Source organism: Leopardus geoffroyi, chromosome D1, assembly GCF_018350155.1.
Source record: "Leopardus geoffroyi isolate Oge1 chromosome D1, O.geoffroyi_Oge1_pat1.0, whole genome shotgun sequence".
Lineage (NCBI taxonomy): Eukaryota > Metazoa > Chordata > Mammalia > Carnivora > Felidae > Leopardus > Leopardus geoffroyi.
In genome coordinates, this window is record NC_059329.1 from 99,897,640 (window position 1) to 99,911,972 (window position 14,333).

The window sequence follows — 14,333 nt, forward strand, 5'->3', positions numbered from 1 at the left end:
CCTCTTACAGTGACCATTCTAATTGGTGTTTATATATCTAAAACTAAAAATGCCTTCAATTAGGAAACAAAAGATGGCTATCCTCTTCCAAATGGTTTCGTTAAGTATTACATTTATGAATGTTGCAAATGTTAAGAACCAGAAGCAATGATAAGCTAGAACCTATCAAAGATGAATCTGAAATATGGCAGCACTATTTATGAGATGAGTATCTTCCAGGTTATGTTGTAACAACTAAACAATTAGTTGCATCCAAAGAATGTTACTCATTTTAGCCTGGACACCTTTAAAACCAAGAAAATAAAAAATTTTGAGTTAGCTATGCTTAAATTCTTAGAAAAATCTCTAATGAAGTTTTCTCCCCTTCCCTTTTAAAATCTTTTTTTTAAGTAAGCTATGCACTCAAAGCGGGGCTTGAACAGGGGCGCCTGTGTGGCTCAGTCGGTTAAGCGTCCGACTTGGGCTCAGGTCATGACCTCACCGTTCAAGATTTCAAGCCCCACATCAGGCTCTTGTGCTGACAGCTCGGAGCCTGGAGCCTGCTGTGGATTCTGTGTCTCCCTCTCTCTCTGCCCCTCCCCCACTCCCATTCTGTCTCTCTAAAAAATAAATATTAAAAAAATAATAATAAAAGTGGGGCTTGAACACAACCCCAAGATTAAGAGTTGCATTCTCTACTGACTAGCCAGCCAGGCACACCCCCTCCCCCTCCCTTTAACTTCTGTAAATTATTTGCAAAATAATTTTTTAAATATTTATTTTGAGAGAGAAAGGGCATGCATGCAAGTATGAGAGGGGGACAGAGCAGAGAGAGAAAGAGAGAATCCCAAGTAGGCCCTATCAGTACAGAGCCCAACGTGGGGCTCTATCCCATGAACCGTGAAATCATGACCTGAGCTGAAATCAAGAATCAAGATGCCTAACCGACTGGGCCACCACGTGCCCCTGTAAAATAATTTCAAAAAAAATTTATGAAAGGGTCTATTGTCTATTGGATCTACATGGTAAGTGGGACAGGTATTTTTCCTGGTATGCTAAAACAGGTATGTTAAAGACAGTCTTTTTGCTTAAGAGAAACGATCAGTAGGATAAAGTATTAAAACTGTTATCTCTGGGATGCCTGGATAGCTCAGTCGGTTAAGTGCCCGGCTTCAGCTCATGTCATGATCTCACAGTTTGTGGGTTTGAGCCCTGGGTCTGGCTCTGTGCTGACAGCTTAGAGGCTGGAACCTGCTTTGGATTCTGTGTCTCCCTCACTCTTGGCCCCTTCCCCACTCATATGGTCTTTCTCTCTCAAAAATAAACATTATAAAAAATTTTAAACTCTTGATATCTATAATTTTGAAAAAGGGTAGATCATAATTCTCACAGGGAAATAATCATTATGAATTATAAACTTTTAGATAAAGGTTTGTAAAATACATCAAAAATTAAGGATTGTGATTTAAAGAATATGACTGCTGCTTTAAAACCACCACCATAACCCACTTATCTGGGGGCTTTTGTTTACCTGACCAGCTGCTGCTGTTTCCACTCTTCGATTCGCTTCTGTGCAGTTGATTCCCGGTCCTCTTCACTGGAACTAGAGTTCTCCTCTTCATCTAACTCACGCTGGATACTCTGCCACTTCTTTACCAAAGACGGCATTTTGGTTTTACTCTTCTTTGCCTAGAACAAAGGGTAAAGGTCAGAAGGAAGAAAATACATAAAATATGGAAATAAGATCCACACAAGATCAAGGTTCTTCTTACATATAAGGAATAAGTAAACTTTAAAATCAAAAGGACAAAAAAAAAAAAAAATCAAAAGGACAGAAACACAAAAAATAAATACTATTATAAATTCTTGCCCGAAATTTCTACCAACTATAAATCTAATTAATGCTTGGTCAAAATTCTAAAAACTGGAAAAAAAAACAAACCCATAAATGTGTTTTTATAAAATTAGGTCACAAAAATTTCCTTCAGCCTCATTATTCTATGGAATTCAAAACTGTTGCCCTTATCTCAGAATTACAGTGTTTCCTCTTGCAAATTTTAACTAAATGCAGTGTTCACATTAAGTAAAATAGAGCTGAGAAACAAATGACCAGCTTTCCTAGAAACAGCAACAAAGTCAATTAACAACAAATATTTACAAAGCAAGATGTATCAAAATATTAATGGTAAGAATGGTTCTAAGAGGAGATAAAATAAAATTTTTTTGGCTCATCTTCATTTTCTAACTTTTTTCTATAGTAAGTATTTACTTTCAGAGTAAAAAAAAATCTTGTGAAAGTAGCAAAAGTAGGCCTACATATATCCAACACGGTTTGCTCTATCACTATCATCAGGCTTCTGATCAATGGCACCCTAGCAAAGAGGCCTTCCCTGACCAACCTAACTGGAAACAGCACCACCTCCCAAAGACCGCTTTCCGTCCTGACACTGCTTGTTTTTTCTCACTGCATTTTAAAGCACCAAACATGTACGCATTTGCTTATCTGTCTCCCCAACCCCATTCCCCCACTTCTTTGGTTTGTATTCTTTTGTATTCCCCCACAAACATTTGATTCACTTCTGCATCCCCAGCTTCTGGGGAGAATGCCTGACAAATAGTATGCCTTAAAAATATACTTGTTGAGGGGCACCTGCATCTGGGTGGCTCACTCAGTTAAGCATCCGGCTTTGGCTCAGTTCATGATCTCACAGTTCATGAGTTAGAGCCCCCACATCAGGCTCTGCGCTAACAGCTCGGAGTCTGGAGCCCGCTTCGGATTCTCCATCTCTCTCTGCCCTTCCCCTACTCATTCTTGCACACTCCCTTCTCAAAAATAAATAAGTAAATAAACATTAAAAATAAAAACAAAAAAACCTGATGTTAAAAAAAATAAATAAAACCAAAAACCAAATTTGTTGAATCTGTGATTAGTTATGTGAAATTCAAAGGCTCCTGTATCAGACATGGGGGGAAACATGTTTTTTATCCCTATATTTTGAAGAGCTATGTACTTGAAGACCTGACCAGGTTACACTAGAAACACAACAAGCAGTTGAGTGGTAGGTGTGATTAACTGCTGCTGGGCTCATCTTGGACCAGGTATGGGGGCCCACCCTGTTTTTCCTGCCTATACTTGAGAGATATTTCTTAATTCCCCAAAATCTGAGAAAGTAAGTTGTAGATTTTCAGTCTTTCTTCTATTACTTTGCTCTCTGCTCAATACCATATTTTGACTGTAATGGACAGTTCTTAACGTTCTGGAGAACTTAGTGCTCCATCTGTTGTGTTTACACCTTTAGCCCCACACACCCCCACACTCCAGGCTGTCATTTCACCTGTGACACACTGCATACATACCCTGCCAACAAGCTCCAAAACAGCCCACCTGGGATTAGCACGGAACCATACGTGTAAAAAGTAACATGAACTAATAACAATAATGGTCATAAGTGGACAGAGGGCTCGGTGAGGTATGACCTCTCACTGAACACTGTCAAACATGACTAAAATCCAAAGCTCTAGGTAGTCACTGTTGTTTCCTTTTGACTTCTATGGGTTTTGTGAAAAATTTTTTTATCACATTTGATTCCTGTCATGGGAAAATAAGTTGTTTTAGAAGTTATTTATTGCCAGTCACATCCAAAACCATGTATAAAGAATTATACTGGCTGTTTTTTTCTTTTTAAAGTTCATTTATTTTGAGAGAGAGAAAGTGCAAGTTAGACAGGGGCAGAAAGAGGGGGAGAGAATTCCAAGCAGGCTCCGCACTATCAGCACAGAGCCCGACACGGGGCTTGAACACAAGAACCGTGAAATGATGACTGGAGCCAAACTTGGACACTTAACCAACTGAGCCACCCAGGGGCCCCTGCAATGGCTGTTCCAGCACATTTTTACAGCGGAACAGGCAGTCAGATGAATAAAGATCCAATGGCTAGGACTTGTTTTCTAGCCTTTTTTTTTTTTTTAAGGGCACTTGGTATTTTTAATTCTTTTTTAACGTTTATTTTTGAGAGAGAGACAGAGCGTGAACAGGGGAGGTACAGAGAGAGGGAGACACAGAATCTGAACCAAGCTCCAGGCTCTAAGCTGTCAGCACAGAACCCGATGCAGGGCTCGAACCCACAAACCTTGAGATCATGACCTGAGCAGAAGTTTGGTGCTTAACCGACTAAGCCACCCAGGCGCCCCTAGGACACTTGATATTTTTAATAAATGTTTTATTTTATTCTTGAGAGAACACATGCAGGGGAGGAGCAGAGAGAAAGGGGGACAGAGGATCTGAAGCAGGCTCTGCTGTGGAGCTTGAAGTCATGAACTGTGAGATCATGACGTGAACCGAAACCAAGAGTCAGACACTTAACCAACTCAGCCATCCAGGCAACCCTAGCTTATTTTCTAGTAAGCTGCACACAAAATTCTTCAGCAACAAGACTGAAAACATACATTTCAAATATTCTTGAACATCCAAGGAAGTAAGTATATTATTTTATATTCTTTTAAAATGGCCTGTAACAAGAAAGATAAGATTATCATTGTTTTAACATGAAGTACATAAAAATGACATATTAACAAATTAGAATTCTGGATTTCCTAAAGTATTATTTACAAAACCATTAAAGCATGACCGGCTAAGAAATTACTTACTGCATGAAATCTTTGGAGAATTGGAGAAAGAGTGTCAAGGAAGGCTTCATACAAGAAATGATTCCCCAGCACTGGTTGTTCTAACATTTAATTGTGTAAAGAACAAAAAGTAGTGGGACTGGTAGACAAAGCAAAGATATGGAGGTGGTAAACAGTATGCTGGCTCAGGAGAACCATATATGCTACAGTATAGACCTTGACCCTATATTAAAGACAGTGTTCTAATTGTTATCATTGACTTCCATAATATTTACTTCGTTTCCGGATAATTTCTGAAACCATAATACTAACTTGGACAAGGGGTTTCAAGTGGAATCACATGGCCTATTCTGTGTGAACACATATCTCATTCAGTAAGGTTCCTTTAACCATGGTAAGGCAAATGAATTTGCCCTGCTGATCCCTGGAGAAATGATTCTGGTTCAGGCAGATAAAGTGCCAACACAGAGAAAAAGCTGATGAGAAACGTTGGGTAATCAGGGCATTCAAAAGTGGCCACTGAATGTGACGTGACATCAGTAAAATGGAAGACCATGAAGCTCCAGGCCCTGTTTCCCCAAGGAAACATTATGAAAACAAATACAGACTAAAATCGCTTTATGGGAACTCTGGAAACAAGTTGAAGATCTGCAGCAAACAAGAGAACACTCAATCAAGAAGCCACACTTGAGACACCTGCCTAGCTCAGTAGGTAGAGCATAGGACTCTTGATCTCAGGGTTTTAAGTTTGAGACCCATGTTAAGTCTAGAGAATACATAAAAATAAAATCTAAAAAAAAAAAAAAAAAAGTGTCACACTCAAAACGGTAGGAGATTTTGTGACATGTTTGCTTGCCTTTGCACCACCCTCTCCTGTGTGGTTGGGAAGAAACAGCCCAATTCTCAGTTCCCTACCTGAGGAGGGAAGGAAAAGAGTAAAATATTCTCTCTTCTGTCTGTGGCTGCCTGAAGGATTGGTTTCGGTACAGTGACTAACTTGGAGCTCAAGCGGTAATGGCAGCATATTTTGAATCTCAGGTTGGAAGCCCTGAAAGGCAGCGGCAGGTACTGCAGCACTGTGAAAACCACAGGGAAACTGCAGTCTTGTGGATACCTAGGAGCAGAGATTATGGGCAGAGGAATACTAAACAACATATAAAGCTCCTAGGAAAAAAGAAGGTGTAAGACAGGAAGATGAAAATTAGGGGCATCTGGGTGGCTCAGTTGATTGAGCACCCGGCTCTTGGTTTCAACTCAGGTCATGATCTCATGATTTGCAGGTTCGAACTTCACGTCCAGCTCTGTGCTAACAGCAAAGAGCCTGCTTGGAATTCTCTCCCCCTCCCCTGCTTGCTCGCACACAAGTTCTCTCTCTTTCAAAATACATAAACTAAAAAAAAAATAATAATAATAAATTAAATGTATACAGATGGGGGGCTTCTTGGGTGGCTTAGTTGGTTGAGTGTCTGACTCTTGATTTTGGCTCAAATAATGATCCCAGGGTCGTAGAACTGAGTCCTGTGTCGGGCTCCGCACTGAACCTGGGACATGCTTAGGATTCTCTGTCTCCCCCCTACCTCTCTCTCATGCTTGCACACTCTTAAAAAAAAAAAAAAAAAAAAATCTACACAGGGGATACAGATGCCCAGAAAAGGCCCAAAGAGATCTAAACCTTCATGCTGGGCTTCTTAATGAAGGTCTTTCCACAAAGAGAATGCATGTGCAAAGACTGGGAGAGACAGTTGTTTTGCCAAATGCCTAATTTTCAACAAAGAAAAAAATCACAAAGCACAGATGAAACTGGCAAACATGTCCATTCAAAGGAACAAAATAAATCTCTAGAAACCAACCATAAATACATACTTCAGACTCACTAAAGACCTTAAAACAGTTGTCTTAAATGTATTCAAAGAGCTAAAGAAAAATAAAGGCAAAGAACTAAAGGAAATCAGGAAAATTACACATGAATGAGATTATCAACAAACAGGTAGATATAAAAAAATGCAAACCAAATAGAAATTCTGAAGCTGAAAAATGTGAACTGAAAAATTCATTAGCTCAACAGCCAACTCTGATAGGCAGAAGAAAGATCAGCAAAATTGATGGTAGGTCATTTGAAATTATGGAGTCTGCAGAGCAAAAAGAAAAACACTGTGAACCATTGAATTCTACTCCTGAAACCGATATTGCACTGTATATGTTAACTAGTTAGAATTTATATAAGAATTTGAAGAAAATACGTAAGTGCATTTTCAGAGATTAAAAAAAAGAAAATGAAGCAAAGTGAACAGAATCTAAGTAATTTATAATACACCATTAAGTGGACTACTATATGCATTATGGGAATCCTAGGAATATGGAAAGAAAAGGGCAGAACTTATTTTAAGAAATAAAATATTTTAAGCCACAGTGCCTGGGTGGCTCAGTCGGTTAAGTGTCTGACTCTGGATTTCAGCTCAGGTCATGATCTCATGGTTTGTGATATCGACCCTTACGCTGGGCTCTTAACTGACAGTGTGGCATCAGTTTGGGATTCTGTCTCTCCCACTAGTGTGCATGCTCTCTCTCTCAAAATAAATAAACAAAAAAAAAGGAAAAGAATAGCCAAGGGGCACCCAGGTGTCTCAGCTGGTTGAGCATCCAACTCTCGATTTTGGCTCAAATCATGATCCCAGGGTCATGTGGGACTGAGCCCCATGCTGGGTTCTGTGCTGAGCATGGAGCCTGCTTAAGATTCTCTCCCTTTCTCCCTCTGCCCCTCTCTCCTGCTTGTCTGCATGATCTATTTCCAAAATAAATTTTTAAAAAATTAAAAAGAAATAATAGCTAAAAACTACTCAAGTTTAATGAAGACATGGATATACATACCCAAGAGGTCTAACAAACTCCAAGTAGAATAAGCCCCAAAAGATCACCCTGTGACACATAACTTGTCAGAAACCAAAGAGAATCTTGAAAGCAGCAAAAGAAAAATGACCTGTCATGTACAAAGGTTCCTCAATAAGATTATCAGGATTTCTGGAAGAAACGGTGCAGGCCAAAGGCAGCAGGATAATATATTTAAAGTGATCAAAGAAAAAAAAAAAAAAAGTTGAGAATTCTGTACAGGCAACGCTTTCCTTCAAAAATGAAGAAGAAATTAAGATACTCCTAAATAAACAAAAGCTCTGGGGTTCATTATTGCTTGACCTATCCTACAATAAATGCATAAGGGAGTTCTTCAAGTTGAAGTGAAATGATGCTAAATACCTAAGTTGTCATACAAAAAAATAAAGTTCTCTGATAAAGGTAAACACATGAATATGAAAATCAGTAGGATTGTGATTTTGGTTTGTAACTCTTTTTATTCTTCTACAGAATTTAAAAGACAAAAGCATAAAAAGTAATTACAAAGCTATGTTACTGGGCACACAATATGTAGAAATATAATTTATAACACCAATAACATAATGGAGTGGGATGCAGCTATATGAGTGGTTTTTGTCTGCAATAGAGTGTATCAGTTTAAAACTGATTATAACTTAAGCACATTACATATAATACCCATGATTTCATAAAGAAGATGAATATAGGGGTGCCTAGGTGGCTTAGTCAGTTGAGCGTCCAACTTCAGCTCAGGTCATGATCTCACAGCTCGTGAGTTCGAGCCCCACGTCGGGCTCTGTGCTGACAGCTCAGAGCCTGGAGCCTGCTTCGGATTCTGCGTCTCCCCCTCTCTCTGCCCCTAACCCACTCGTATTTTGTCTCTCTCTCAAAAATAAATACACATTAAAAAAAAAAAAAAAAAAAAAAAACTTTTTAAAAAAATCTTAAAAAAAAAAAGAAAATGAATATAGAACATATGCTAAAGGAAATGACAAGAAAATCAAAATGTGTCACTAAAAAAATCAACTAAACACAAAAGGTGGCAGTGAGAGGAGAAATGAGGACAAAAAAATCTTCAGAATACATACAGAAAACAAGTAACAAAATGGCAAAAGTCCTTCCCTGTCAGTAACTACTGATAATAAATTAGTAATTTACTGATGTAAATAAATCTTTCCAATTAAAAGATGCATTCTGGCAGAATGGATTTAAAAAAACAGAACTGAATAGGGAGCCTGAGTGACTCAGTCAGTTAAGGGTCTATTGATTTTGGCTCAGGACATGATCTCACAGTTTGTGGATTGAGCCCGTGCCCGGCTGTGTGCTGACAGTGGTGGAGTCTGCTTGAGATATTCTCTCCCTCTCTCTCTCTCTGCCCCATCCGCAAGTGCGCACTCTCCCTCAAAACAAATAAACAAAAAAACAGAATTGAAGTGGTGATGTCTGTAAAACGTTAATTTTCTATCTAAGGATATACACAGATTTAAAGTAAAAGGACAAACAGACTCCATGCAAATAGTAACCAAAAGAAAGCAAGTTTTGTAACAACTGTTACAAAAGATGAAAAAGGACGTTATATAATGCTAAAACTGTAAACCAAATAAACGATCACTTATGATAGTATCCAACAGAATAAAGAATAAAATACCTAAGAGTAAATTTAGGAAAGGAAGTAAAAGACTTCTACACTGAAAATTACAAAAACTGCCAAAAAAAAAACCCCCCCCCCCAAAACACTGAAGACCTAAATAAATGGAAAGAATCTTGTGTTCAGACTGAAAAATCCAATATTGTTAAAATGGCAGTATGACCCAAACAATTCAGACATGAAATGCAATCCCTATCAAAACTCCACTAGCTTTTTATGCATAAATAGAAAAGCTGAATAAATTCGTATCAAATTACAAGGGGGCCTAAATAGCCAATATTGAAAATTACATACAAAGTTGGAGAACTCATACTTCTACATGCTACTGAATTATATACTTTAAAATGTTGGTTTTTACATGAATATCACTTCAATAATAAAAATTTTAAAATAAAAACTTGGGAGAGATTTACTGTACCTTATCTTTCTTTCCTTTTTTTGTCTTCTCAGATGGTGGCATTTTGGGAGCTGGTGGTGGTGGTGGTGGTGGTGGCGGAGGAGGAGGAGGTGGTGGTTCAATAATGGCAGTGGTAGGCACAGCACCTCGGGCCTGGACTGGCTGCAATGTGGGAGTCACTGCCATTGGGACAGAGCATTCAGCATAGCTCATAATTGCAGGAGCTGTTGCCAGTCCTAGGTAATTTGACTGTAGGGTCATTCCTCTGGCTTGATGACCCATTCCTGTTGCTGGATGGCTAACAGATATTGCCTGGTGTCCAATCCCTGCAGACTGGTGTCCAATCCCTGCTGCCTGATGACCTAACATACAAACCATAAAATAAAACTATTAAGAAGGACACTTTGACAAAGCAAAAACAAAGAAAAGATGGAAAAGGGATTTGGGGGTTAGATCCCCTATAAAATGATGCCAATATACCTTCCTTCTTCTCAAAAAATACAGCCACATTTTCTGGCAGCAAAATATTTCTGAATACTTTAGTATTATGGTACTTTTTTCTTTAAAAAAAAAAAAAAAAAAGCTCTAAGCCCAACGTGGTGCTTGAACTCATGACCCCATGATCAAGAGTTCCATGTTCTACGGACTTGAGCCAGCCAGGCACTTCAGCATTAAGGTACTTAAATTATCAAAATTACTGATGTCATGTAAGTGCACTGAAAACAATATGGAACATGTCAAATCGTTAACAGTAGTTTTTAGTAACTGAACGAAAAACACATAAGGAGTTCTTGAAATGAAAAGCCTTTACATGATATCTAAAAGCCTTTTATGACATCTAATTCCAAAAACAAAGATGTAATATGTTCAGGAAAACAGATTTCTACCACAATGCTTACCTGCAGCTATAGCTGACTGGCTGTAGAGGACTGGAGAACTACCAATGGTAGCTGATCTCTGAACTACTGCATTACTAATTTCTGTGGCTTTTCTTTTTATCGCTTTAGTGGAAGGAGAACTAGAGACGGCAGAATCAACTGAACTCTGAAACAGAAGAGAATCTAGTCAGTGGCTAAAAGCTCTAGTTAAACATCCTCTTCTAATATAAAACATGGTGTCAGTCATGCCCCAGTCCCCAGAAACCCTTCGGAATGCCAAAGAGCATTTCTCACCTGGCTAGTTACAACTGTGGTTTGTGTGGAAGGTTTCAATGGAGTATCCTCCTCTGTTCCTGGGGCAGGAGGCTCTTCACTTCCCTCATCCTCCATCTCTACCTCCTGGATCTCACCATCTTCTACAGGAGGAGGGGGAGGGGGAGGGGGAGGAGGGGACTCTGGGGGTGGAGGTGGGGGTGGTGGCATTTCCAAAGGTAATGGAGGTTGAAGCACAGGCACATTCGACTGAAGGAGAGTCCAGAATGGAGTAAGTGGCATGAGTGATGAAGAAGAAACTTGGCCAGAAAAGGACTCTTTACAAAGAGAACCTATGAAAATAAATAGGAGTCAGGAAAAGGGCAAGACAAAAGCTCCATGGCTTATATTCACAACAATGTTCAACTGCCTAGTGAGACAACTGGACCTACAGGCATCTATTCTCTACACTCATACTACTGAAATATTAAGCAATTCAGTTCAAAAATGCTTCCATAGAAAGATAAATTTATGAACCCCACAGTTAGCACCTGCCCTGTTATATACTAGTGTTGTTCTTTGGGCCCAGATTTATGGATAAATAAATGAAGTACATCACATCAATTCAATGAGAAATTTGGTCATTGAACTTGAAGTTTCTTATTTCAAACATTCAGTTTCAACATACACAACTAGAAGGGAATGCTCTGGGTCTTTATTTCAAAAAAGAAGAGGGGAGTAAATAATGTACATTTGTGATTCTGATTCCGTGTTATTTTATTTTTTAGTGAGTAGATAACTGATCATGGATGACCCAGAGAAGTACTCATTCAAAACACCTTTTATTAATCTGGGTTACTAAGTTTTAAAAATCCATTTGCAAGGTGGTCTTGTCAACTCTTATCATTCCTTTGTACCTTTGTATGAATTATTTGCTAAACCACAGCAACACAAATTAAGGAAGGTATTTTTTTTTTTATTTCTGTGATGAGAAAGGGAAATTTAGAAAAACAAATCTTCAAGGTAAAGGATAACAAAGGCACACACAAAAGAGGTATTTGAAGATGCAGAAGATCTGAAGTTGCTGAAGTCTGAGTTAAGAAATTATAGCTGAAAAGCTGCAGGATCAGCTTTCCTCAAATTCTGCAAAAGCCAGTTAATTACTGTCCTTTCTCTCCTGGGAAAAGTTTTAAAGGTTAGAGAAAATAGGAGGATATACTTACTTGTAGCCTTCCCCATCCCTCTTTATCGTCAATAGGGAAGTTTCACAATATATGGGACTATTAGATATATATCCCAGGAATGCTGAAGGGAATTTTCTCCCTAAAAATCATAGAATTTAGGAGTAGAAGAGACATGAGAAATCATCTAGTTCAACTCTCTGATTTCAAAGGTAATGAAACCCAGGAGGGAAATGACTTGCCCAAGATCATACAGCTCTCAATGACTAGGGTCTGACTCCTAGTCTAGTGCTATTTTACACTATTTACAAGAAGTCTTGGTGAAATACCAGGGATCTAACAGATTTAGAAATCACAGTTAAATAAATCTCAGTTTGGGGCACCTGGGTGGCTCAGTCGGTTAAGTGTCCCACTTCGGCTCAGGTCATGAACTCACGGCTTGTGGGTTCAAGCCCCACATCAGGCTCTGTGCTGACAGCTCAGAGCCTAGAGCTTACTAAGGATTCTGTGTCTCCCTCTCTCTCTGCCCCTCCCTCCCCCGCTCATGCTCTGTCTCAAAAATAAACATTAAGAAAAAAAATTTTTTTTAATAGTACAAAAAATAAATCTCACTTTTCATGGAATAGAGATCCAAATGCAATCACCTGTTAAATTTCATGGTCAAAAGTGATGGTATAACCATATACCATAAACAAAAGTCTCTATGACAAGGATAAAACCCTTTATTTACTTGGCTTGAAGATACCACGCTGTTCTCAATAAGGTAAAACCTAAGCCATTATGAACCATTTGGCTATAAGGATAGCTTTACTTTTTATGGAGCAGGTAAAAATATTACACAAAAGATTTTAAGAATAGGATTTACAAGGTTACTGTAATTATTCTGAGATGTTGCTTACTTAGCAAAGGAAAGGAGCACTGAAAGAAAAAATTCACCAGAAAACAAGAATGCAGTTTTCCAGCTAATAGACTTCAAAAGTCTCATTAAACTTTTTTATTTGGTCATATCTAATGTGAATTTATACACTGACCTTTAGATGAATAAAGTTTGGGTATGGCCAGGCAGTTTACTATGTTACATAATAATAGAACATCAAGATTACATCAGAACTAAGGTAATAAGTACTGAGAATTAATAATTTATCAAACTTCCTTCTACTAAACCTTCAACAACATTTGGTAGGTAAATGAATAAGCTAAACTTTACATACTTTCGTCTAAAATCATAATGCAACACAGAAATGTTTATGATGGCAATGTGCTACTATGCAAAGCAACTCAAGGAAATACAGGTTCAAGGTTAAAAATGGGGTTTACAACCTCCAGCAAAGATAATCAGAATTAATTAAACTGTGTAAATAAGGAGATAAATGTAGCAGCAAACAAGGAGCATTTTTAGTTAATATTTGAATCCCATACTAAGTTTGCTCAAAACATAAAAGCTGTGTCTTAACACTGATAGCTTCCTTTAGCTTAAACACAAAGTTTGGATATTAATAGATATCCTCCTACACAATGCTTCTCTTCATTTCTAAATATAACTCAGTTGGTATATTTTGCCATTTAAGCGAAATTTCAAGTCTGAAATCCAAGGAGAGATTAAAAAACACAGTTTTGGGGGCACCTAGGTGGCTTAGTTGATTAAGTGGCCAACTTTGGCGCAGGTCATGATCTCCCTGTTCTTGAGTTGGAGCCCCACGTCAGGCTCTGTGCTGAGCTCAGAGCCTGGAGCCTGCTTTGGATTCTGTGTCCCTTTCTCTCTGTCCCTGTCTCCCCCTCCCTCAAAAAAGAATAAACTTAAAAAAAAATTTTTTTAGGATGGGACTAGAGTGTATTATGCTAAGTGACATTAGTCAGAGAAGGACAAATATCATGACTTCACACATGTGGAATTTAAGATACAAAGCAGATGAACATAAGGGAAGCAAAAATATAAAAACAGGGAGGGGAACAAAACATAAGAGACCCTTAAATATAGAGAACAAACTGAGGAGTGCTGGAGGGATTGTGGTGGGGGGATGGGCTAAATGGGCAAGGGGCATTAAGGAAGACAGTTTTTGGGATGAGCACTGGGTGTTATATGTAAGGGACGAATCAATGGATTCCACTCCTGAAATCATTATTGCACTATATGCTAACTTAACGTAAATTAAAAAAAAAAATTAAAATTAAAAACATAAAGGTAAACACAGCGTTTATTATATGCTAATAAATTTGAAAGTTACAGGCTTAGAATAGTGTGGGGATACAAATTTTGCTCTTCAAGAACCTGTTTTTTTCTATTTCTAGGCAAGCTTCCCTTTACTGTTTTCCTGTATTTCTCCAAAGAGAAAATTTTTGCTTAGTATTCTGAACCAAGAGGCCAGTTTAGCAGTTACTGCATAAATAATAGTTCCATAGACTTTTGAAAAGCAGCTGAATTTAACCAAAGTGACAAAGCCTAATAAGACAGACACAGTAGGTATCTTGAAATATCACTCATCTTTAGAGACAGGATGTTAAATTCA

General features: G+C 38.3%; 1 protein-coding gene across 2 annotated transcripts in view; it reads right to left on the reverse strand.

Moving 5' to 3' along the window:
- FNBP4 (formin binding protein 4) overlaps positions 1 to 14,333 on the reverse strand; it is a 43,669-nt gene that overhangs the window by 2,795 nt on the left and 26,541 nt on the right. For both annotated transcript variants that reach the window (XM_045485218.1, XM_045485217.1), the window contains exons 13-16: positions 10,688 to 10,998; positions 10,415 to 10,559; positions 9,537 to 9,877; positions 1,511 to 1,668 (exon numbers count right to left, since the gene is read on the reverse strand). In XM_045485218.1, coding sequence (XP_045341174.1) covers positions 1,511 to 1,668; positions 9,537 to 9,877; positions 10,415 to 10,559; positions 10,688 to 10,998 — 955 coding nt within the window. The remainder of the gene's footprint in view (positions 1 to 1,510; positions 1,669 to 9,536; positions 9,878 to 10,414; positions 10,560 to 10,687; positions 10,999 to 14,333) is intronic.